Raw genomic sequence first — 25,118 nt, forward strand, 5'->3', positions numbered from 1 at the left:
TTCAAAAGAAATTGAGTTAACTTACCAGATAATTGATGTTGTTTATCGTCAAAAGTGTCAACTGCCACATTTATCTTCCTTTTTTTTTTCCCTTTCTTTTTATTTTATTTTATTTTCTTTGTCTTTCTCAAAAGCATAGAAGCTTGGAGTTTCCTTCAATCATGGAAGCTTGATTTTTGATCTTCCAGGTCATGCTGACTGCATGATTTGTTAAAAACCTATTATTATTATAATTGTGGCAATCATTTTCTATGATTTGTACACAAGTGAGGACTTGGTCAGTGGTGGTTTGGTTTGGAAAAATGTCTCTGCTCTCACTTAGCCAGAGAATTTTCTCAAAATTCTCAAGGGAAAAAGGCAATTCATAAAAGCCCATACCTACACTGTGACTCTCTTATCTTTTAACAGATGGATGCAGAAAAGAAATTAGAAGGATACCCAAAATTCATAAAAGGAAAATCCCAATGAATCTCATGAAATCCTCAAGCACATGCCCATGAGAAGAGCATGGAAGCCGGGACGTTGCTTCAAATGTGCATTTTTGATCAATTTACTTGCTCTCTCATATGTCATCTTTGGATGGGGCCCTACAGAGTAACAGAGCTCATTCCTTTGCAGTCACAGCGCATAGATTCCTTCTTTCTTTAAGAGTTTTTTCACCTTTCAATTTTGGCCCAACTATGGTTTTTTTACGATTTGTTTCACAATCACAGCACCTCAAAAGCAGTTAGTGGAATAATAGTCCCGCCATTCAAGAGAACGAGCAAAAGGGTGTCTCTATTTCCCTTTCAAAATGCCATGAAATGATTCCACGAGATCAGAGTGAACTTGAAAAAAACTTTTAAGAAGCCATGTTATAATTTCAAAGGGACGTTACACATAAAATAACTTTATGCCCAACTTAAAAAGGATTTTAATTAGAAGCAATATTATCGGGATATTTTTTCTTAAGTTATAACCCCTTTAAGTAAAAAATTTCAAATCCTTGGAGTTTGATGCGGGTATGCAAGGAATGAACCCACGGAGGGATGGTGTTAAGCCACTTGGGAATAGAAGTGGAAGAGCTAGGACTAGTCCACACTGCTTTTTCCGGGGACATCACAGGGCTCTTGAGACTGTAGAGAGAAGAGGGGTCGAGGCATCAATTATTCTTCTTTTTATCTTTTGGGGTTTTTCTTTATTCCACAACTTCTTTTGCTGCTTTTATGAATATGGATGTGTGTGTGTGTGTGGACATTGGTTCCTTTGGTCTCCTTGCTTCCCAATTTTTGAATAGCCTTTCACATAAAAGTGAATGTCTGACACTGTTCCTTGGGATTTTTATTCTTGTATTTCTACAAGTCAGAGGAGCTCTCTAGAGTTTTCCCCTCTCCATCGTTTCAAAAGATTGATTCTTAGGGAAGAAAAAAGAGTTGAGTAGAGAAAATTTTCATTTAATCTCGTGTGACAGTTTCACTTTGTAAAGGTCTAGGTTTTAAGAAGGATGGATGTATGGCCAGCCTTAGGATGAACATGAATGAGCCTATTAGTGTAAATTGGGCTTCCAAATAGGCCCATTTTGAGATATGAAAGTAGGTTTTATTGCTATAATTTTAATTTCATTCTTTCGTAGGATTGTAGGTTAAATGAGTTTGATTTGTATTATTAGTTCATTATTATCTAATAACTTAAGTTTTTAAGTTAATTTGAAGTTGTAATAATCTTGTAGTTATTGTCTGTTTTGAATTTAATGAGTCTCTACAGCTTTAAAGATTGCCTATATAGTTAAAAAGAGTTCATACATATATAATGTCACAAACTTTTTCTTCTATCTTATATAAATATTACAATAATTTAATATATTATTAAAAACTTGTTTTACACAAATCATGAGTAAGTCATGATTAAATTCTAAAAATGATAGTAAGAAATAATTTTTCGTTAGTATAATGGATAGCAAGATGTTGCAATAGGTAGTTAGTTATATCGAGAAATAATTTGGTCACATTTAGGAAAATATTTCCAACAATCATTCAGGATATACAAGAGAACCAGTAACACTGTGAAATAATTTTGTCACGTTTATCAAGTAATTTGATTTAGATACATACAGTTAAAAATAATTTAGGCACAATAAGCTAGTCAAGTTACTTTCACACATAAATAATATGAATTAAATTACTAAAACTTCACAATGTATTCAATTAAATCACCAAGAAAAAATATATGATCATACATGTCTAATACTATAATATGACTTATTTTAAGTCATTGTGCATATTATATATATATATTTGGTAAAATACTTAATACCGTAATCTAAAATTTAAAATCATTTTGATAAATTGATTTAATGACTTTATATAACATAATAAGTTGAACATAATTTAATTAAATGTCATCTTAAGTCATTACACATTAAGTAGTAAGTTACTTAGGTGGTGTTTGTTTTTTTACTTAATTCTAAATAGAACCTTAATACTTAATAGTATTAAATATTAGGTTGTTTGTTTTTGTAGTGTTTTATTTCTATTAAGTATTAAAAGTAAAAAAAAATCATTGTGTTATTTTTTCTATTTAGAAAAAGCCATATATTTTGGCTTTTTCTATTTAGTAAAAAGTTTATAATAAGTTATGAAAAAGTAAAAAAACAAACAACCTAAATTCTAAAACTAAATGATTTTCAGCAAAAAGCCAAAAAAACAAACACCACCTTAGTCATATGGAACTTGGTCCATTACTTTGTGACATCATCAATATGAATTCTAAAGCTAAAATCCGACCTTTTTTGTCCACTCATTCCAACTATGGAACATGGAGATATCACACTTATGTGATTGTAGTAGCATGCATAATTTGACGAACAAATGGTAACAATTTAGCCTTATAAGGATTAAGAAGACCACTGGGCTTAACCATGGGTTGGCCCATTTATGGTCGACTTAAATTGATAATGGAGCCGGCCATTACTAGACCTGGAAAATCAATAAGGCCCATCAGCCCAAACCATTGACTTGGGCCCAACTGCAGAGCCCACCTTCCAAACATGTGCTTTTCCCACTTTACATCTGTCTTATGACACAACGCTGAGCAAGCCAACAAATGTATTAAAATCAGCAAGTTCGTGCTAGTTTCCCCAACTTTCTCAGCAACCAAACAGAGCACGTGATTCCCAAAACAAATCAAGATGAGAACCCATCACTAAAAATGGATCAAACTCTAAAATCATTGTACCAGTACTCTGAAACAAAACTGATTATTAACGAATGTACAAAGCACTTCCTTTATACATAGAGCTATGCCCATTGCCCTCTTACAAAAGAAGAAATTGATCATAATTGGAAAAAAAAAAAAGATAAAAAAAAAGAAAAAGAAAATCTTGAGATCTATATATAATATATATCTCTCTAAGATAATTACTTGTTCTGGGTAGGATTTGGAACACTTGCAGGTGCTTTTCTGAGGCTTGGCTCCACAGCTTTCTTGGGCTCTTTCATGGCTCCTCTCAGCTTGTTGAGATTTGCAGAGATGGTGGCCAGTGAAAATAGCAGTTTCCTTGGTGGGCTTCTCTCTATTTGAAGGCTTGCTTCATGGCGGAGAGAGAAGGAAGAGCAGATGGAGTTGTGCATGAGAATGAAGGTGAAGAGAAGAGCCACAGCTCTGCAACTGATCATCATCTTGGAGGTGAGAGGAAATTTATGAATGATGAGATTGCAGAGAGGGTGGAGGAGTGGGAGTTGATTTATATGGGCACTAGACCACGTAGTTTCTTGTTATTTTTTAAGAATAATAAATTAAAAATAAATGGGTGCTAATTAAAGAGCAATGGGCTTTGCTTTGAAGCTAGGGCAAGTATGCATACGAATGGGTTATGGAGTCCTACACTAGGTTGATGAGTTTGCCTTAAAAGGCTGAAAAGCTTCTTTAGATTTATATAAAAGAAAATTAATGATTATCTTCAGCTTTTTAGAAGTTATATATCTCACCATTTTCAAAAACTATGATATCCCACATTGAATAGATGAAAAAAATTTCGGTGCTATATAAATACGAACTCTCTTAATTATGTAGATATGTTTTAAAATAGTGAGAGTCTCTTAAACCCATAATGAAAATATCTAAATGATTAAGATCGGATTGTTAAAACTAGTATCATAGCCGATCTTTGATTTAAGTATGGAGATTTATTTGACCTCATGAAGAGTGTTTGTTTGTTTAATCCGACAATCCTATGAAATACAATGAAGGTATTGTGTTTACATAAAATGATGATTGTTATTATATATGTACAGGTTTGACGACTTATAAAGTTTTGAGGGTCCCTTTGGACCTAGAACAAACAATATGGATGGAAATAAAAAACTTATGTGATGTTTATTTTTTAAATTTAATTTTAAATATAACTTAAAACTAAATGATGTTTCATAATATTAAGAATTAAGTTATTTATTTTTAAAATATTTTATTTCTGTTAAGGGTTAAGAAATAAAAAAATAGATAATAAGAATACAAAAATTATTTCATTTCTCATTTATTATTTCATTTGAAATTAAAAAAAAAACATTTTCATATGAACGAAAAATCACTCTGATGGGGATTTTAATTTTTATTTCCTAAGGTATTATGATTTATTTGTATTTCTATACCCCGTATAGTTGACGAATTGAATGGAATCTTTGGGGAGAAAAGAAAATAGGGTAAGATTCGAGAGTTTGAAATTGGAGGACTAGTTAGAATATTTTGTTGATGAGGTTAGAAGGTGGAAGGTGAGGATCATGTGAAGGGTGAATTGACTAGTGTTTTCTCTGACCTGATTGCACCCCAAAACAGTGTGTGATTAAACTAATAAGATTCATGTGACTAGGCACGTGAACCCAATTCAATCATTATGTGTTCTTCTCATCTTTCTTAAACCCTAATTGCCCAACCAATTTTAGCTGTTTCACACTACTTTCCACTCCAACCATCACCGATAATAATAATTACACTAAAAAAAAAAGTATAATCAATTAGATAATATAATGTTTATTTATCAACAAGTTCAATTTCACTATTTTGTAATTTAATGTCACTTCTTTGTATTTTAATTTTATTCTATTATATTTGATTCTATTTATCTGTATTTTTATCTCATTTATTTGTATTTTACTCCCAAATATGCTTCTAGTAGCTTGGTTTGAATATGATTTTTTTTTTTTCAAAAAAGCATACACAAATTTTCAAAAACTATGATTGATAATATATTAAAATATCGATTTGACCAAAAAAAAAAATTAAACAATTTGAAAATCTAGATATAGTCGGTAATTTTGTTAGATATTTATTTACATCAAAGCATACTAGAATGTGAATGTGTGACAATCTTTATAGGTGATTTAGCTAAAAAGGTGTGCTTATGCTAATAAAAAGTGTCACTATTGTTTAAATCTTTGACCCACACTAGACTTAGCTGGCTCATAAGCTATGTTTGGAATCATATGGATTGAGTTACATGCTTTAATTGTTCTATTCCCATTAAGGACAAACACATTTTCATTTGTTTATCTTCTTTTGGGTATTTGTTTTTTCAATATCAAAAGGATTACTTGAATATGAAACAATGGATTCAGCAGCTTTGAGGATCACATATCATCTTATTCCATTGACCAAATGCTCCAAACCCACATGGGAAGGGTACTGGAAAATGCTCTTCTTTATCATTTTTTTTAATTTAAATTTTATTTGAAATTTAATTCTAAAACAAATGTGAAAAACAAGTGAAATTTGTTCCTCTAAGAAAGTTCCCAAAAACATTTTTTTTTTCTAGGCTATGTTTGATTTTAGGGAAATTTGAAAGAAAATGTGAAGGGAAGAAAAATAGAAAGAAAAAATAAAAGAAAAATAAAAAATAAATCCAATAAATTATTTTTATATATTACTTTAAATTCATTTCACTTATTTTTACTATCATATATATAAATATTTAATAATTTAAAAATATACAAATTTTTAGTTATATATACATATATTAATATTACAACTAAACATGATAAAACCATTATTTAAAATTAAAAAAAAAACATACATAATGAAAAAACAAAAGAAGAAAAATAAAAAATAAAAAAATAAAAAAAGTTTTTAATAAATTTATCTTTCATATTTTTATAAATTTATTTATCAATATATTTAATTTTTTCCTTTATTATCTTATTTGGTAATATGAGTAAGAAAAGTTGGATTCTTGCCCAATTTTTGTTTTTTGTTTTGATCGGTAAAGACCTTGATGTATAAAATTATTTTTATATTAATAAAATTTCGTTGCTTCTAATTAAAGTGATTTAAATCGTTACTATTTTTATTTTTCAAGAATTTATATAGTTGGATCTGACCAAGCCCAACCCTAAATTGCAATTTACATGGCCCAAGTTTTCTTATGTTTCCAAGGTGGTGCTAAGCCCAACCATAAACAGAAAGGACTCCTTACGTGGGCTCAGTTGGACCAAATCCAGATTGCAGACCATTGGTGGATTGGGCCAATCTTTCCCTTTCAATACAATTCACTAAGTCCTGCAGCCCAACTGTAGAAAACCGAGAGAGCGAGCGCGGAACTCAAACCCAACTATAAATCAAAAAAATTGAACCACACTACAAAGTAGCTTTCGAGTCCGACAAACTTCTCCTCTCTCTCTCTCTCTCTCTCTCTCTCTCTCTCTCTCTAAAATCTGATTCTCTTCGTTATAAATTGCCTCGCTCAGTTCAAAATTCTGTCTCCAAGCCTCCATGACCGTTGATTTTGATGAACCCTACTGCAGCGAAGTCTTCCAAGATTCATCTCTTCAAGATTGATTCTTCTTCAATCGATCGGTTCTTGTATGCCTCGCCTTCTGATTTCTAGGGTTTTGTGATCTGGTCAAGAGCCTTGCTATGGACTATGAGCTCTCCGATAGTAGCGGTACTTTATTTCTACAATGCGTTTTGAATACTCCTTCCGATAGTGGGTTAGGGTTTGATCATGTGAATTGCGTCTGCGTTGTTGTTTTTTTGGTTGGGTTATGCGAATGGAGCTCTGGAATTAGGGTTTTGATTATGGTAAACGAAATAAATTTATGGGACGAGACAGGGTTTTGAATTTGATGTCTACTGTTTTTTGAGCTTTAGTCGAGTAGTAGAAGACTTGGCGAAGCAGTGCGAAATTAGGGTTTTAGAGTTCCTTCTGACTTGGTTCTATTTTAATTTTGTTTGAGTTGTGTAATTAATAAATTATGGTGTTGTATTTCATGGGGAATTTTTGAAGTTAATACTGTGGCAGGCTTGGTGTCAAATTGTATTTTAATTTTCGAAGCATATAGGTAAAGCGTTCTCAAATTTTAGTGATTTATTTGGGGAAACCTGGGACTTTTGACCAATCTTTATCTCTATCACGATGATATTTATTTTATAGAATTTTAAAAGTTTGGAGGTTGAAAACTATATTTGCTTGAAAGAAGTTCGGAGATTTAATAAGAAAAAAAAATGATTTTATTAGTTTCACACTACAGTGGAGAGATTTATGCTTGTAGACTCATATTTGGAATCTTTCCCGGTGGTTAGCTGCCAAGTTGCATCATGGCCTAGATAGAATTCATATTTTCTTTCTTTCTTTCTTTCTTTCTTTTTTTTTTTTTTTAATTCAAATCATGGAAACTAGGAAAATATATTTTGGAAAGAAGATGAAAAAATTTTTGGGGAGTGTTAAGCTGGAAAGCAAATAAGATGCTCATTAAGACTATTAAGAAAGTAATTGATAAGATCGATGATCTTTACAAGACTTGGTTTCCTGAAAAAAGTGAACTTACATAATAAATGGAACAGCATCTTTGGGCCAGTCAGTAGGTAGAGTAAGACATAGGAAAGAGAAATCTCCTTGTTTACACCTGCAAAGTGTAAGTATAGAACAATTAATGAGATTGGGTTGGTCTCCAATGAGTGGATGTTGTCTTTGCAAAACTAATGTAGAAACAACAAACCATATTTTAATGCATTTTGATAAAACACAGTTGTTGTGTACATGTTATTTGCTATTTTTGGGATTTAAGTGAGTTATTGTAGAATCGATTGGAAAACTCTTGTTAGGTTGAAAGGCTCGGGGCAAAAATAAACAGTTGAGGACACTGTGGTGTATGGGTTCTCCTTGCCTTTTTTGGTGTATATGGAAAGAGAATAATGGTCCAAGTGGACGTTTTTTTACCAGAGATTGTAGAGGACTTTCATCAAATCCTTATAGGAGTGGTCTGGAATGCCTTTGGGAATGGTTAATTTACTCTCTGTTAGATTTCATTGATGGCCTAAGTAAAAGATAGTTTTTTTTTTATTGTTTAGTACTTTCATCCTTATTGTGTTGTTCCCTCCACATAATTCCTATGTATATGAGGTGCACCCCCTTTATCTCCATCTGCCTATTAATAAAAAAATAAAAAATAAAAAGAAGAAGAAGAAAGAAAAAAGAATTGAGATAGAAGTGAAAAAACAATCCTAGAAGCTTGTTTCTTCTTTTTTTAATTTCTGACTTCTGACCACTTCTTCATACCCAGACAAGAACTATCCAAACCGACAATTTTAGTGCAAAATTTTGGAAAGTAGTTCAATTATACTGTAAAACTTCATTGAATTGGACCTTTTGTCCCAAACATTTGGCCGGAATTTTGGTTTTAATCAGTAAAGAAACAAATGTTGAGGCTTCCTTTGGATCTTAAGAAATGTAAGGTGAAGTAACAAGGAAAGGGAAGAAGAAAAGGTAGGAAAATAAAAACTAAGTTTTGCTCAATAATTTTTTTTTTTCTAATTTTATTCATTTGTTTTAAATAGAAAATGAACAATTGCTGATGAATTAATATTTTTTTTTTCTGTTTATTTGTTTCATTCGTCATTTATTGAATGTAGGTGTGTTTGTTTCCATCTCAAAAAAAAAAAAAAAGGTTTTGTTCTTGCTTCTTTAGTACCTACAAAGGTTCCTACACTTGTCATGTTCCTTCGATTATTTGCAAGTGGTATCCAGGGTCTTCCTCTATTCCTTTTGTTTTTTGGCAATTTTATTAGTGAATTATTTTAATTGAGAAATGGGAGTCATCATTGACTAGTTCTTGAAATAGTCTTTTTTCTTAGCTTAGTCTAGTATAATGTAGGAATGTTTCAAGGTAATCTACTTAGAAAATGTAATATACAAATATATATATTTAGTATAAAAAAGATTAGGAGATTAGGGAGTTCTAAAAAAGGAAAGGGATTTAAAACTAAAAGATCTTTTTTCCTAAAATTTCTTTTTCAGGCCATTTATATCATACTTACAACTGTTGCAATGAAATCTCCAACAACAAGCTTGGACTTCAATCACTGGGTGCTCTAAAAGTAGCCTCAAATGCCTGCAACAAAAGATTCTTGGAATGTTGGATGTTGGCACACCTTCTCCAATGACTAAGTCTATGAATGGAGAAATGATGGAGACAGAAAGAAAAAGAAGGTGGTTACCTGTGAATTGCCTCTCCTTCACATCTTGTCCATTTAGTTGTAGGTTGTTGATGACTCATGGTTGGTGGTTAGTACCATGTTCTCTATGGTTTAACTTTAGGGTGATGATTGGGAACCCAAGTGCTCTCTCACAAGCTTTGGAATGGGATAAGCTTTTGTAGATTGGGTTGTCTTAGGCTTACCATAGGGAACTGAGTATATCTTTTCGGCTAGAGTAATATCAGTCTTTTTTCCTAAAAGTCCTCTTTGGACCATTTATATCATGTTCATTGTTGGTGCGATAAATTATCCAACAATAGGCTTTGACTTTGATTATTAGTGTTCTAGAAGTAGCCTCAAGTGCCTGCAACAAGAGATGGTCGGAATGTTGGAATCTAGCACACCTTCTCTAGTGACTGGGTTAATGAACAAAGGAATAGGAGAGGAAGAAAGATGGTGGTTATCAATGAATTGCCTATCCTACCCATCTTGGCCATCTATTTATAGATTGTTGTTGGCTCATGGTTAACAGAACCATGGTTCACTATGGGTTAACCTTAAAGTGATGGCTGACAACCCAAGTGCACTCTCACAGGCTTCAGAATGGAATGTGCTTTTTTAGGTCGGGCTATCTTGGGTTACTTTGGGAAATGAGCATACCTTGCAAGAGGAAGAAAGATGGTGGTTATCAATGAATTGCCTATCCTGCCCATCTTGGCCATCTATTTATAGATCGTTGTTGGCTCATGGTTAACAGAACCATGGTTCACTATGGGTTAACCTTAAAGTGACGGTTGACAACCCAGGTGCACTCTCACAAGCTTCAGAATGGAATGTGCTTTTTTAGGTTGGGCTATCTTGGGTTACTTTGGGAAATGAGCATACCTTGCAAGCCTAGCTCCCTTGGGATCTACGTTAATGAGACAACCAGGTTGGCTCATTTATTATGAGACTAGGCCAGCCCATGCGATGTAGCTGTATTCCCATGAGCCAAACTATGCTCCTTGGCCCCCTTCCCTTAAGACATGATCTGTATAAGAATCCTTACTTTATGAAGCTTCAAATAATTTTCAGTACATTTCATTTTTCTTTGATTTTTCATGACAAATCAAATAGCAAGATATGAGATCGCTTCATTTTTTCCTCCTTTTCCTAGTATTTTCCAAGATCCAAATGAAGCTTAAAACTGCTTGAGTTTTTTTTTTTTTCCTCTAGCCAATCGACCAAATCTCTTAAAACCTATAAACTTTGTCCTTCCAAATTTAAACTCTATTCAACTAGTAAACGTTTTCTAATCCTAAACTCAACCTAATGCGCCTTAATAGTGTATTTTAGAATTGTTCTTGTCGAGGCCTAGAGAATTCATATAAGCACCTAGATTCATGTGTCCAAACTTGAATAGAAACCAAGTATTGATTTAAATCCCATGGTGAAATCAGCGGCTACTCACATTTGTAAATGTGCTAACTAGATGGCCCATAACTGTTTTGGATCTCCATATTCTAAAATAACTAACCACAACGACCATTGTTGTTTTTAAGAAATATATATATATTTTATCAATAAGCAAAAGAATTGTATTACAAAGAGGCACTAAAATAGCGACCCACAAAAGTACAGTATAGAGACACTCACCCCCTTACAGTTGGACCCAAAACAACAAGGAAAAACAAAAAACCTTCTCCCTCATCGCGAACCCACCCAATCTATAAAATCTATTAAGGTCGAAGGATCACCTTTTATCCACAATTTGGTCTCCGACCATAGTAAATATACAAAAGAAGCTTTCAGCCTTTGGATGGACAACATACTATCTATAAAGGCAATTTTATTTCTTACCTTCCAAATGACCCAAAACAAGCATAACGGTCTCACTTGCCGCATTGTCTTCCTCTTTTTACCCACAAAAGAACCCCTCCATCCTAAGAGGGTTTCCTTTACCGAATAAGGAAACACCCAAGACACCCCAAATAAAGAAAGGAGCAACATCCACACTTCCCTTGTTTTTTCACAATGAAGGAGGTAATCAATCGACTCCTCAAACATTTGACACAAAAAGCATCTATTAGCCAAAACCTAATCCCTCTTTTGCAAACGGTCCAAGGTTAGAACTTTTCCCCACAAAGCCTCCCAAGCAAAGAAACTTAATTTAGGTTGCATACAAGAGTTCCATATAATCTTCAAAGGGAAAAAAACAAGAGAATCCAGCTGCAAAGCTCTATACAAAGACTTTACTGAAAACAAGTCATCCTTCGAGTCCATCCATCTCACCCTATCCTCCTTACCCACATTAACCTTCTTCCCATCCAAGCAACAAAACAACATTTCCACCTCTTCCATCTCCCAATCATTGAAAGGTTTAGTGAAACAAGGGCTCCAACTTCCCCCCCTTTCCCCCGCAGCTGTCCAAACTCCATTTACCCAAGCCTCTTTAGAAGTTGCTAGAGCAAATAAACAAGGGAAAGACTCACACAAAGTGGTGGTTCCACACCACTTGTCTTTCCAAAACCACACCTTCCTTCGATCACCCACCACAAAGTCAAAAGAAGGGGTCACTAGGTGTCCCAACTTTCTAATTGCTTTCCACAACCCAACTCCATAGGCCTCCCTAGCCTCACAAGAGCTCCACCCTCCTCTTTCCTCCCCATATTTCCGTCTAATCACTTGGTTCCAAAGGGCCTTTCTTTCAATTGCAAAGTGCCAAACCCACTTGCTAAGGAGAGGCTTATTGAAAGCCCTAAGGTGTTTTTAAGAAATATCTATGTTCCTAGACCAAATAAAGCCAAAAGAAGATGAATATTGCTTCCATGTTGACTCTCTTAAAATGGTAAACCCTTTTTTAGTATCTCGTTTGCACTCTCATTGCTTGGCTGCCATGATAGCCTTTTTTATAAGCCTACTGTAATGGCCTATCTACTGATTACTCCATTGATATTCTTGTTTCATAATTTAATTTCCCATTTTTGTGTGTGTGTGTCTTTTATCATACAAATTAAGGTAGATAGTGTGCCGGCATGTTTTGAAATGGCTAAAGTATATGGACGAGCATAAGCGAAAAAGGGCCCTCATATTATAGATAATAAGGAAAGGCAATGGAGTTCCTAACTTTTGTGAAGTCTTTTCCTCATCCTTAATAGATTTCATTGTGTGGTTGTGCACAAAGTAATAAATTGGGATTGTAATTGTTGGTTGTTTTTTTCTCTTCCTAGATGTATATTTCCTATGTACTATATGTGCCTTTTTTTGTTTGGCACTTTTAATATATTATAATTTGCTTATCACCAAAAACAAAAAAATAGTAATAGTAATAATAATGAAAATAAAATCTTTTGTGAAGTTCTTTGATAATATTGTAATGGTTATGTGTGATTGATTTTGTAAAGACTTATGATCATGTGGATTGGGTTTTTCTAGACCATCTAGTTGAAAGGAAGGGGTTTAGTTCAAGATGGAGGACTTGTATGGGAGGTTGTTACTTTTGCAATCCTTGTGAACGATAATGCCAAAGGTTAGGTCAAAGCTTTTAAACGCCTAAGATAAGGAGATCACTATACCCTTTCCTCTTAACCATTGTAGTTTAGGTGTTTAGTAAGATGATGTTGGGGGCTAAGGAGAGTACGCTATTGGAAGGCTTCATTGTAGGTAGGAGTAGGACTAGAGTGTCCCATTTGCAATTCACAAATGATTCCATTTTCTTTTCTAGAGTTTGTTCGAATGAATTGCACTTTTAAAATGATTTTATTCGTATTTAGGCATATATTTGTACTTACGGAATTAAGATACGAGTACTCTTTTTGGCATCAACATTGATCAAGATCAACACACTAGAATGGTATCCTTGCTTGATTGCAAAGCCTGTGATCTGCCTCTTCCTTACTTGGGTCTTCCACTGAGAGAAACCCGTAGGCATGTGTTTTCTGGGATCTAATGATTGAGAGAATTTTTCGAAGATTTTTAGGGTGGAAAAAGGCCTATTTATCATTTGGTGGAAGAATAACTCTCATTCATTCGTGTTTGTCCTATATTCCTAGCTATTTTCCCTCCATGTTCAGAATCCCTTTTTTAGTGGCATTAAAAATTGAGAAATTGTAGATGGATTTCCTTTGGTAGAAGTTTTTTTTTGATAGACAAGGAGAAAAATAAATTAAAACACGCCAAAACAGGGGGCGCTCCCTACGTACACAGGCAATATACAAAGAAAGCCAAAACAAGGCAACAAAAGAAAGAAAAAACCTAGAGAGGAAAAAGCTAACCAACAAGCCAATCACCCAAAAAATATAGAAAAGAGAGAGAGTCCAAGTCCAAAAACTGTTGAGACCACTCAAGAAGAGACTGAAAAAAGGGGTTCCTCAAGCAAGTATCTGACATCTCTTCCTCTTGGAACGTTCTTCGGTTTTGCTCTCCCCAAATACACAAAAAAAGACAAATAGGCGTCAATCTCCAAACTGCTCTCCTTTTCTTCCCTAGCCCCTTAACTTTCCATTCTAGAAGCAGATTTCTCACTGAAGCCGAGAACACCCACACCACCCCAAAAGAAGAAAGTAACATTCTCCAAAGCTCCCTTGTCTTACCACAATGAATTAGGATGTGGTCCACCGATTCGTCATTCTCTTTACAAAGACTACACCTATTAACTAAAGACCAGCCTCTCCTTTGGTAGAAGTTGAGGAGCACAAGAGAGGCCGTCTCATTAGTTAGGACTTAGTGTGTAAGTCTAAGGTGGAAAGGGTTTGGGGTTTGGGAAGATTTCTTTAAAGAATCGTGCTCTATTAGGGAAATGGCTTTGGAGGTTTCCTAGGAAAAATTTTGCTCTTTGGCATTATGTTGTTCTAAGCCTTTACAAGCCACATGCTAATGAATGAGATGTCAACACTACAATCAAGTGATCATGTCATTGCTCATGGAAGACCATTGCTCAATTCTTTTAGGATTTTATCAAATATGTTCGGTTAGTGGTGGGAGATGAGGCAAGAATCCATTTTTGGGAAGACTTATGGTGAGGGTTCAACCTTTATGTTCTTAATTCTCAAGTTTATTTAGAATTGTCACAATTAAAAACCTTAGTACTGCAGCAATTCTTAAGTCCACTTATCCTTTCTCTTAGAGTTCTAACTTCCATCGTAACTTTTTTTATTTTTAGATAGAAGATCTTGAAAGATTCATGTCCTTTATTACTCGTTTGCATTTATCTCTATCCATTCTAGATGCAAGGGCTTGGCCTATATCTTCTCTAGGTTTATTCTCAATAAGGTCGTTCTTTTTAGTTTTGTCCAATCATGTTGATCCAGTTCCATTCTTCCCAACTAATTTTTTTTGTACTTCAGAGGCTCTTTGGGATATCATTCATTTTTTTGCCTCCTTTTGAGCCTCTTGGACCACAAGTTTTAAGGGCATTCCCCTTAATGTTATTTAACTTGATTGGATTTCAATGTGTAGTTTCCAGGGTGTGGGCTAGCAAGGAGTGATTGCTATAACTGTATATTCCCATGTGGGTTGTGGCAATTTACAGTTGTATAGGCTTACTTAGTACTTTAGTGGTTCATACATACCTTTTGTTTAGGTTTTTTTGAGGATTCCTCATCCTTCTTGTGGACCTCTTGATACTTGATTTATTACTTTGTTTGTTTCTGTGTGATTGATTCAGATTTTCTGTTTGAATTGAGATTGTCACCTTAGACAGAACTAGGGACTTGAAATAAACACACCAGAAAGTGTCCATCACTGCTTCCATTAGGAGAGTATGAAACGTCTTGCACCTGAACTGTCCAAATTTTCAAGGCACCAAATCTTTGTATCCTTTTAATAATACATAGGAACTTTGTACCTGAACGGAAGCATCAATCTGATTTTTTATCCCTCTGTATTCTCAATGAACATCTGTTTCTGATAATAATAATAAAAAGAAGGATCAAGGAATATTTGTGACTGCATGCCCTTTCTTATGTAGCATAGTAAACAGGCTTTCCTCATTGGAAGCTATTTGGAGTGTAAGGATGGTTAAGCATTAGACAGAGGCACATCACAACATAGTTTGACGTTTTCCTTATTTCCTCATTGATTGTTTGCTAATATTTTGTCAAAATACAATCCATGCTGATGCATCAACTAATATACTTTTACTGGTCAATGTTCATGATGCCTATTTGTATAAAAGATTCTCTGTCAAGCACTTCAAGATACTTGAATCTTAGTATCCTTTTTTTTTCCCTCCTGCAATGATGAGGTAGGTTTTCATGAACCTTACAAATTTACCTATCAAAAAAAAAATGAAATGAACCCTTACAAATTCAATACAGAGATGTAAGGCCTGATAACCAAACCCTAGATTTTTATTTTTATTTTCCTTTTTCTTTTTGGTCTATATGAGGCAACATTCTTGACTCCTGTTTGCGGTTCCTTTTTCCAAATTAATTTGTTCATATCAACCACCCACCATTTTGATTAGTCATGCTTAGGTAACCGCAGCATATGATTAACAGAAGATAGAGCTAAATTAGGGGGTAACCTGTATTCAGGCCCAGGTTGTTTTGCTAATCCTTTGTTTAGTCAAAATGAGTCTAGATAGCTGATGAGAGGATATCTTTTATTACCATTCCAAATTTTATCTGAGTTTTCATTGCATTGCAGGTACTGATGATGATCTTCCTCCATCACATCAAAATAGAGGTTCAAGAGGAGGTCGTGTTGCAGGAAATGGAAGATCTGTTGTAGGTTCTGCCCCATACCCTAGGTTGCATAGTGATATGGAGACCCAGATTCACCACCTTGAGCAAGAAGCCTACAGTTCTGTTTTGAGAGCTTTTAAAGCTCAGTCCGATGCCATTACTTGGGTATTTACATTCGCTATGTTTTTATGCTTCTGTGTATGTTAATCTTTATATTTCCTGCCAATCAAGGTTGTGATCGCTTCAAAATGTTTATTTCAGGATAAGGAAGGTTTAATAACAGAACTTAGGAAAGAGCTGAGGGTATCAGATGATGAACACAGAGAGCTTCTGGCCAGAGTTAATGCTGATAACATAATTCAGAGGATAAGGTTTAAATATTTTATGGAACAGTGGTTTTCCTGTTAAACCCTTGTTAGATTTGCAAGGACTTCTGTCACTTCTGTCTTTTAATGGGCAGTATGTTGGCAATGTCACCAGGGAATGGAGACAGGCAGGTGGGCACCAAACTGCTATGCTCAGCATGTCTCAGCATGCTCATGATCAAATACCTAGTCCTACTGTTTCAGCATCTCGCAAGAAACAGAAGCTATCTCAATCGGTACCTTCTCTTTCATTTGGTGTCTCATCACAAGCTTTACACCCTCAATCAGTAGCTCCTGCATCAGTGCAGCCATCGCCATCGACCATGAAACGAGGACCTGCATTAGGTGGCCGGGGGAAAAAATTTAAACCAGTATGTTGATTATTGAAATAGAATCACAGATAAGCATGTCTGTGTTATAGATTCTGACCTATATTTTGTTTGTTTTTCTGCTCTTTGTTTTGTTAACAGGGTCAACCATTTCCTGGTTTATCCTCAGTGAAGTCTATGCAATACCATTCAAGCATTCCTGCAGGAAGGGGTCAATTTCGCACTTCTTCTGGCACCCTCACAACAAATGAACCTGCTGAGCCTGGAACATATGATCCATTAATTGGAAGGAAGGTGATGACGAGATGGCCTGAAGACAACAACTTCTATGAGGCTGTAATTACTGATTACAACCCTCTTGAGGTATGTTCACAGTTTTAGATGTGCTTTTAGGCTTGCCTTAAAGCAAAGTAAGAGTTTTTTTGGCAGTGTTTTTAAATCACTTTTTGCCTAAAAAATGTTTTTGAAGAAAAATCAGGTATTCGGCAAAATTTAGGAAACACTTTAAAATTTTGAAAATTCACTTCTTGTGTTGAATAATCACTTGTAGCTGTAAAAAATGCTTTGGTGTTGTAAAAATTTTAATGTTTTAGAAATCAGGCCAGATGATGGATGAGAAAGTGTCCCGATCACAGTCCAAACTATTGTTCAGCTTAGCTAGCTGCCTGAAAGCGAAGAATAACTGAAACAATGGAAAAAATTTGGAGTGGGTAGGTACAGTAGCTAGTCTGACTATTTTTTTTATTTCAGGGTCTACATGCTCTTGTCTATGACATAAATACAACAAATGAGACTTGGGAATGGGTTGATCTCAAAGAGGCAAGTTTGATATTTTGTTTTCATAGGTTAAACATTTGCTTGCCCATTTTCTAACTGCACTTTTTGTGCAATGACCAATCCATAGTTATGTTGATGGACATTAAATTAATATATTCTGTAGAGGCTGAAATTATTTTCAACTGTGTGAGCATGCTCTTTATTATTTTATTATCAGATCATTTGGTAACAAAAATTGTCTTAAACCATTGCACATACCAAATTCAATAAGAAACTTATGGTATAACCTAATTCTTTATATAAGTTCCATGAATCTTCTAATATTTCTAAAAATGGCTGGAATATTATTTGGCAGATGTGGTTTTTTGTCTTGTTGGAGATATGATATAAATAAATGTATGTAGCTCCTGACAAAGGAACAATTCATAAACTTATGTGGAATGTGAAGGCCAAAAAATGTTTCAATGGGTTAAACATTCTGTCTTTTTATGCCTGTGCTGGCCATTTTTACATGCTTGCATTGAAATATTTGGTGGCATTTCCATGGTTAGCTAGTTTAATTGGTTCAGGCATTCAATTATTTATGCATGCCCATAGTAGGACATGTTCCTTTCCCTAGTGACTGAACTTCTAGCCTCCACTGGTTTGATGTCCTACTAATGGCAGATTTCTCCTGAGGACATCCAATGGGAAGGGGAGGATCCAGGAATATCACGTCAAGGAGGGCGTGGCGGACAAGGTCGTGGTGTTAAGAGATCCACAAGCCGTGGTGTTGCTCTTCCAAGTGCTGGAAGAGGGAGAGGATCCACAAAGGTTCAATCCAATAGGGAATTCCCCCCATCTCAAAATGGGATCGGGAAGAAAGTTTCAGATTCGGATGATATTGAAATATTTCACACAGATACACTAATAAAGGAGGTATATGAAATGAAATTCCAATTTACATTCTCTCTGTGTGTGTTCTACCACATCATCTTTGCTGATACCTGTATATTTTCAGATATCAATGTTATTTGTGTGTGTGTGTGTGTGTGTGATATCTGTTGGTGTCTTCTACATTTGGGACCATTAATAAATGGTTCTTCACTGATATCTCTTAACATGTCAATAAAATATGTAAAATTTTGGTAGGACATTTTGTGAAATCAATTTCTACCACATCATCTTTGCTGATACCTGTATATTTTCAGACACCAATGTTATTTGTGTTGTCAATTTCTTATTCCTTGAATGTAATGCCTATTCATTTTCTTCTTTGTGCTTTACTTTTAACTTTTGACAGGTTGAGAGGGTATTTGGTGCAAGTCATCCTGATCCTGTTGAGCTTGAAAAGGCAAAGAAAATGCTCAAAGTAAGAGCTATGGTGCATGTTGCAACTTACTGCCTTATCCCCATTGTTTATCAGTTGCAAACTCAATTGCTACTTGTAATTTGTAATGCAGGAGCATGAGCAAGCATTGGTTGATGCAATCTCAAGGCTTGGGGATGCGTCTGATGGTGAAAGTGGTAATAAATACCTGTGTATATAATAAATCCTTCTGCATTCTATTGTATATTGCATCGATTGTTAATTTGGGGCTTAAAATAGCCCTGTTGTACTTGTATAGATTATTGAGTTGAACAGTTCATTTTTCACCATGCAGTCAATTTTTTTTTTGCATTTTGTCCTCTCAAATGTTGGCTCTAATTCTCTGGAGTATTATTGTTTAGTGATAGGAATTGAAAACAAATTCTTAACCTCCATCAGACGAACTTGTCACTTTCAGGCCTTGTGCAAGTGAAAACAACTGAATCTTTAAAATTTTTCAATTGACTTTATTGCATAAATTGTATCTCCCTGTGTCTTATTTCAGAGCATCACCTGAATGTATTGGCTGTGAGATATTTACTGTAATTTTTTGGGTGTGTTGGGAACAACATCCCTTGGTTTAGCCAATCAAAAAGCATGAGCATGATCCTCACATCATTATATGAAGCACCTCATAACATCAAATATGTTATGAATGAAACTGAACGTGTTATGTCTTTTGTTTCAAATCAGATGAAGAGCAGCCTCTCTCACATGGGCAACGAATGGACCGAGAACAGGGATGGAGAACAGGTGGTGGGGGTGAGATGGCTGGAGGAATGCCTGATGGTTCTGAGGGTGGTGAAAGGATGGCAGGGGTGGGTAGAACCGCTTCAGATGACCAACAAGACAATGATATTGATGACATCTAATTTCATTTATTTTTTGATAATTTACTTTTGCCTAGTCAGTTAGGTTTCTTTGGCTAGAAAAATCTTTTTTTACTTGTAACAATCCCTTGCTCTAACATATGCATGTTCTGGTTTTTGCCAAAAGGATAGAAAGTTGTAGGCCATGCAATTTAATGTAAAACTAATTATTATGTCAGTGTTATTGCGTGAAACAATGTAAAATTTTTGTGGGTATGAGGCTCTGCCTTGGAGTTGCAAATTGCATTCGAATGTCTTGTCTGTGCCCCAGCTTTTAATTTATGTGTATGTTGTACTAAAATTATAGCATTTAGTAGTTCTGCTGTGCATTCCTGCAAAACCAAAGCACAGGTATCAGCATCTGCATATAAGCAGAATTGGAAGTTGCATCCAAGTACTATACCCAACTAGTAATGTTGACAAATTGTTGAAGTGATGATATACAGTATACCAGCTTCGGGTAGTGAATCATGTTAATGGGCCCGACAAGTTCCAGGCAGGCGCTGGACATTGTGCCTAACCCCATGAATCCTTCAGCTTGGAAACTTGTTACCCAACTGGACAGTTATGCGTTTTCATTTCAGTGGATTCACAATTGGCTGTAAGATGTCACCGAAAGAGCACAGCCTGCTCAGTTATGCCAGAAACTGCAGCACCTGTATACAAAGAAGATATAGATGTGATGTTGTAGTATAGAAAAATGCTTTTTTTTCTTTCTTATATATATAGTCCTAACTGTTTGTAGCTAAGGGGTATTAAGAGGATGGAGATCTTATTGTTTGTATCTTACTGCCATAATCTAATCTTACTCGATGTGATTATTCCCAAAATTAAAGGTCATTGATAAAAGTGGTTATAAAAAAAAAAATTTTAAAAAAATGCAAGGATGTATTTTTTTTTCTTAATAATACTAAAATAAAAACACCACATCATCATAGGTAAACTCATTCAAATACTGCAAACAAACATAGGAGCTATCTCAAAAACAGAAGGAATTATGCTGCCGCATGTTTCTTGAATCTACCTTGTTCTATAGGTCCAGCATTACCCCAGTTTTTTAATTTTGGTTTTTGGTCTTTGTTGCCCAATCATCACCTGTAAAGTTGACAGCAAATGATAACCTCAGAGCAGCATAAAAGCCTTTCGAGGCATAGGACTATTGTGAATCTGAAGTACATACACACAGGGAGCAGATTACTATTCTTTCAGTTGAATGATGATCCAAAAAGCACATCTAAAACATCTAAAAGCTGAAGGACTAAACATCAAAGTAAATATGGTTGTTAAAATGTGCAAATCATCCCTACATCAATCTTACAAACAGCTCTAGAAAGGAAATCATCCTCTAAAAATATGTCATCTGGAGACACGGGAAAAGTTTAGTGAGAATGAGTGTCAGATCATTAGTTAACATTGTGGGTTTGTCTTGAAAACACGACCTGGTAAACTGATAGCACAAAACACAGTATTATCAATGACCTATCAATCTCTTCACAATTGAGAAGATGCAAGTATAAATTTGAACTCTTGCTTGTCTTTGTTCACAAATTCACCCATCACTCCCACAAAATTTTTAATGGCTACTTCGTTGCATTAGTAATAAATTGCTACAAGTGAATCCATCTGGCCCAGGGCTTTGTTCCCTTTAAGACTCCAGCAGTGCTTCTTCGTCTAGCGATTAGTTTTCTGATCAGACAATCTTCTATAAGGAACTGATTCCGTTTCATCCAAAGACTGTCTGTAGATTGTCAATTCTAAGTGGAAAGTTCAGTCAAGAAAGAACCACAGAAACTCCATCCCCAGGCCATCCTATACTGTTTTTACATTCTCCCGCACTTTCGGATTTGATTTATAACCACAGAAACTCCATCCCCAAGCCATGCTCTACTGTTTTTCCATTCACTCGTACTTATAGATTCAATTTATACCTCCCAAAATTTTCCACCTTAACAAAAACCATTGCGTTGTAATCCCCACCCTACCTACTGTCTCCAACTCACTACTTCCAACCTGACCAACCTATTACATTCGCTTCAACCCTAGCCTGCCTCTTCTCCACAAATCCAAGATCAAGTCCCCTCCTTCCTGTCCAACTCTGGGACTTCATAGAAACATAAACTCTGAAAAATGACTAACTATCTCATTTCTTGTCTCTTCCTTGAGGGCTTCAACTTCTTACATCTTTTCTCACTTTTCTCACAGTTAAATTGCACAAGGGTCCAAAGTTCAAACTAAGTTTTGATAGGGCATTATCCAGCCACTGAAAATCTCTCCTCCTAGCCCATGGAGAAAAGATATCTGACCAATCTAGAATCTATCAATTTATGCTAATTACATGACCATGTATGAGTGATCCCAAACTTCACAAATTCTACCAAATTAAATGATATAATTCAACTTGAAAAATCCAGCATACTAGGGCTAAATCGATCACAACAAATCTTCTCTCCCCTGAGAAGAATCGGATATTTCCTATATAACAAACCTCTAGCCAAATAATATTAGAGGTAGGGTTGGGTAAAAATATATACCAATTTCACCAAACTCAAAAATTGAGCATGGAAATCAGTATATGTAAGACAAATCGCTATAAATCCAATGCCTAAAGCCCCAATGGTAACAAATAGTTCTAGGGATCTCATGGCCTCTAGTAACTATAAATCAAGAATCATTCATAAATATAAAGCAAACAAGCAAATCAAATCACAGTAGTCCCAAGTTCCTATAAAAAAGAAATGAGAATAAGCACAGCATAAGATCCAAGGACATATGAACACCTTCACCAAACTCAAATATCAGTGCATGAATCAGTAAACATGCACTTTATATGAGAAAATTAACTAAAAAAATTGGCCATAATAAGAACTAACAATCCATGGCTTCTATTAAGCATGATCTAAAATAAACAATAAGAGTGAAAAAACAATAACCATTCACCAAAGTTCAAAAATTTAAGCATATGATGAGTCAAAGAAGCAACATGTGGAATAAATTTCCCTAAAAATTTAGCTCCAATTTTAACCCCTTTCATAAAAGTTCCAATCAGACTTTCCATAACATCATACTTTCTTCAAAAAGTCTCATAACTTCAATTCACTATGAATCAAGAATCATCAATCAAAATCAAGCACAGAGCAACCAAATCCCCAAAAATTAATAGGAAAAAAAAAAAAAAAAAAAAGCGTTACCCTCAAACATCATCAACAGAATAATACCTGCAGAAGAACCCACCCACAAATCCTATTCATATACAGGCTTTGAGAAACTTTCCTGTGGATCTGCAACGACCCTCATGTCCAAGGTAACAGCTCTAAAACCATGTCTTGATAATCCAAAATCTGCGACGACTCTCATGTCAAAGGTAACAGCTCTAAATCCATGTTTTGATAATCCGAAAGCAACACCCACCAAGTGGCCTGGAAGGCTATGAAAAAAATCCACCCAATTCTATATTGGGATGGAGAATGACTAGAATAACTATTACCAAATTACTACTGAAATTTGCTTCAACAGTCAAAGAATAAACCCAATTTCCCATCTCACACAGGAAAAGAAAATGGCTACGGGAAAAAAATTCTCCAGCAAGTGAGCGAAGGAGAGAAAGAGAGGAAGATGCCTATCTTTTATTCCGGGAAAGTGAAAGAAAATGGACACGAGAGAGAAACTTTTTTCCCGGAAAGTGAGAGAAAGAGGCAGAAAATAATAAAGGATGGATAGCCAATGAGAGAAAAATCGATTCCTGTGTAAATTCTAAAATAAAATAATGTGTGAATAAAAATCACCAAATTTTGAGGTTTGGTGGTCTTTGTTTGCACAGATTGAAAGGAAAATGACAATGTAGGCCTACCACTGTGGCCCACATGACGTAGTTCACCCTTATCGGCTCGGCCCTTTCCCCTCTTTGGGCCTACCTTAGGGTTTTTGAGAGAGCATATGAAATATTTTTATTAATTTCAGAAATAAAATATTTTTAGAAGCTTAATTATTAAAACAATGAGGTTTATTCGATTTTTAAATCAATATTTTCTCATAACATATTTCAAAAAATTAAATTTGTTTTCAATAAAAACTATTTTATTTAAATAAAAAATCATTAATATTGTATTTTTTTTTGGAGAAAAAATATTTTCCCCTAAATAATTTTTTTATTTTGTTTTAAACAATAAGTTTGTTATTAAGCTGATATATTTATTTTTTAAAACTATTTCCTAAAATTTAATTGACCAAGGTATTCTTTAAATACACTCTTTATTTTTTATTTGTTAAAAAGGGAAATGGTGATTACTTCTATATAAAATATAAGAATTTTTAACAACCTACCTTGAAATGATAATGGTTTTAAAAAAAAAAGTATTGTAAATTTTAAGATAAGTTAGGGGATGATATTTTTGAAAAACTATTTAACAATTAAAATATTATAATTTATAATATAAGTCCATGTGTTTTTGTGTAAAAATTCATATATTTTATATAAAATCTTCTTCCATTTTCTATTTAAAAAGAAAAAAAAATTATAATTATGGACATATATTTTTTGTTTCTTTTTACATTGTTTTGTATTTGAATGCATTTGATAGTAATTTTAAGTTTTTTAATGCTTGATAAATACAAATTTTCAAGTATTAGAAATATTACAAATTTATTATAAAATCATTATCAAACAGATTCTTCCAGTATTTTTAACACTTGAAAATTTTTACTTTTAAAATATTATAAATATAAAAAAACACTTCTCTTCATGTCCTATCCAACTTTTAATAAAAACGTTAAAGTCTTTCCTTAAATGACAATTGTATGTGAGGGTATTCATAACAAGACAACATTTTAGCGATACAAAGTCTATGAAAAATTATAAATAAATATATACCCTTTACCATCCACACGAATTTATTTGTAAGTAATATTAATGTTTCGATGTCAACTCATTGAAAATGTTATTTACATACATGCACAAATATCAAATACATCATTTTCATATGTTTTTACACACACATATATATATATATATATATATATATATATATATAAGTATTTGTATTAAATGTATTGAACATTTGTACTAATTGTATTAGTCTATCAATTTTTAATATATTTATATGGTTTTTTTTTTTTTGTTTATATAAAACCATTATAAACAATATTTACAAATATACATAAATGTGAAATATAGTTTTCTCGTATGAAACCAACTTAAAATGTATTTATACTAAATATATAAGACATTTATATTGATCATATTAGTTTTATACATGCTTGCATATTACACATTAAGGAGATCATCGGTATTTTACACCGATAAATCCTTCAAATCTAGATCAATCATG

At 34.1% G+C, this 25,118-nt stretch overlaps 1 protein-coding gene and 1 long non-coding RNA gene across 3 annotated transcripts; one reads left to right on the forward strand and one right to left on the reverse strand.

Moving 5' to 3' along the window:
• Window positions 1-6,630: 6,630 nt before the first annotated feature.
• Window positions 6,631-20,010, forward strand: LOC117920054 (protein EMSY-LIKE 3-like). 2 transcript variants are annotated; one of them, XM_034837405.1, is made up of 10 exons: window positions 6,631-6,910; window positions 16,069-16,271; window positions 16,368-16,477; window positions 16,587-16,842; window positions 16,942-17,163; window positions 17,551-17,619; window positions 18,244-18,495; window positions 18,860-18,928; window positions 19,020-19,083; window positions 19,619-20,010. In XM_034837405.1, exons 1-10 carry the CDS (start codon window positions 6,883-6,885, stop codon window positions 19,795-19,797), a joined length of 1,452 nt encoding a protein of 483 aa, XP_034693296.1. In that variant the 5' UTR covers window positions 6,631-6,882; the 3' UTR covers window positions 19,798-20,010. The 2 variants fall into 2 exon arrangements, with proteins under 2 accessions (XP_034693296.1, XP_034693297.1); XM_034837406.1 differs by lacking the exon at window positions 17,551-17,619.
• On the reverse strand, window positions 19,920-23,547 carry LOC117920055. The gene is made up of 4 exons (XR_004652183.1): window positions 23,010-23,547; window positions 20,819-20,889; window positions 20,246-20,450; window positions 19,920-20,126 (listed from the first exon to the last, which is right to left on the reverse strand). It is a non-coding gene; the product is annotated as an uncharacterized LOC117920055 (long non-coding RNA).
• Between the last annotated feature and the right edge of the window lie 1,571 nt (window positions 23,548-25,118).

Source organism: Vitis riparia, chromosome 8 (genome assembly GCF_004353265.1).
Source record: "Vitis riparia cultivar Riparia Gloire de Montpellier isolate 1030 chromosome 8, EGFV_Vit.rip_1.0, whole genome shotgun sequence".
In the NCBI taxonomy this organism is placed as follows: domain Eukaryota; kingdom Viridiplantae; phylum Streptophyta; class Magnoliopsida; order Vitales; family Vitaceae; genus Vitis; species Vitis riparia.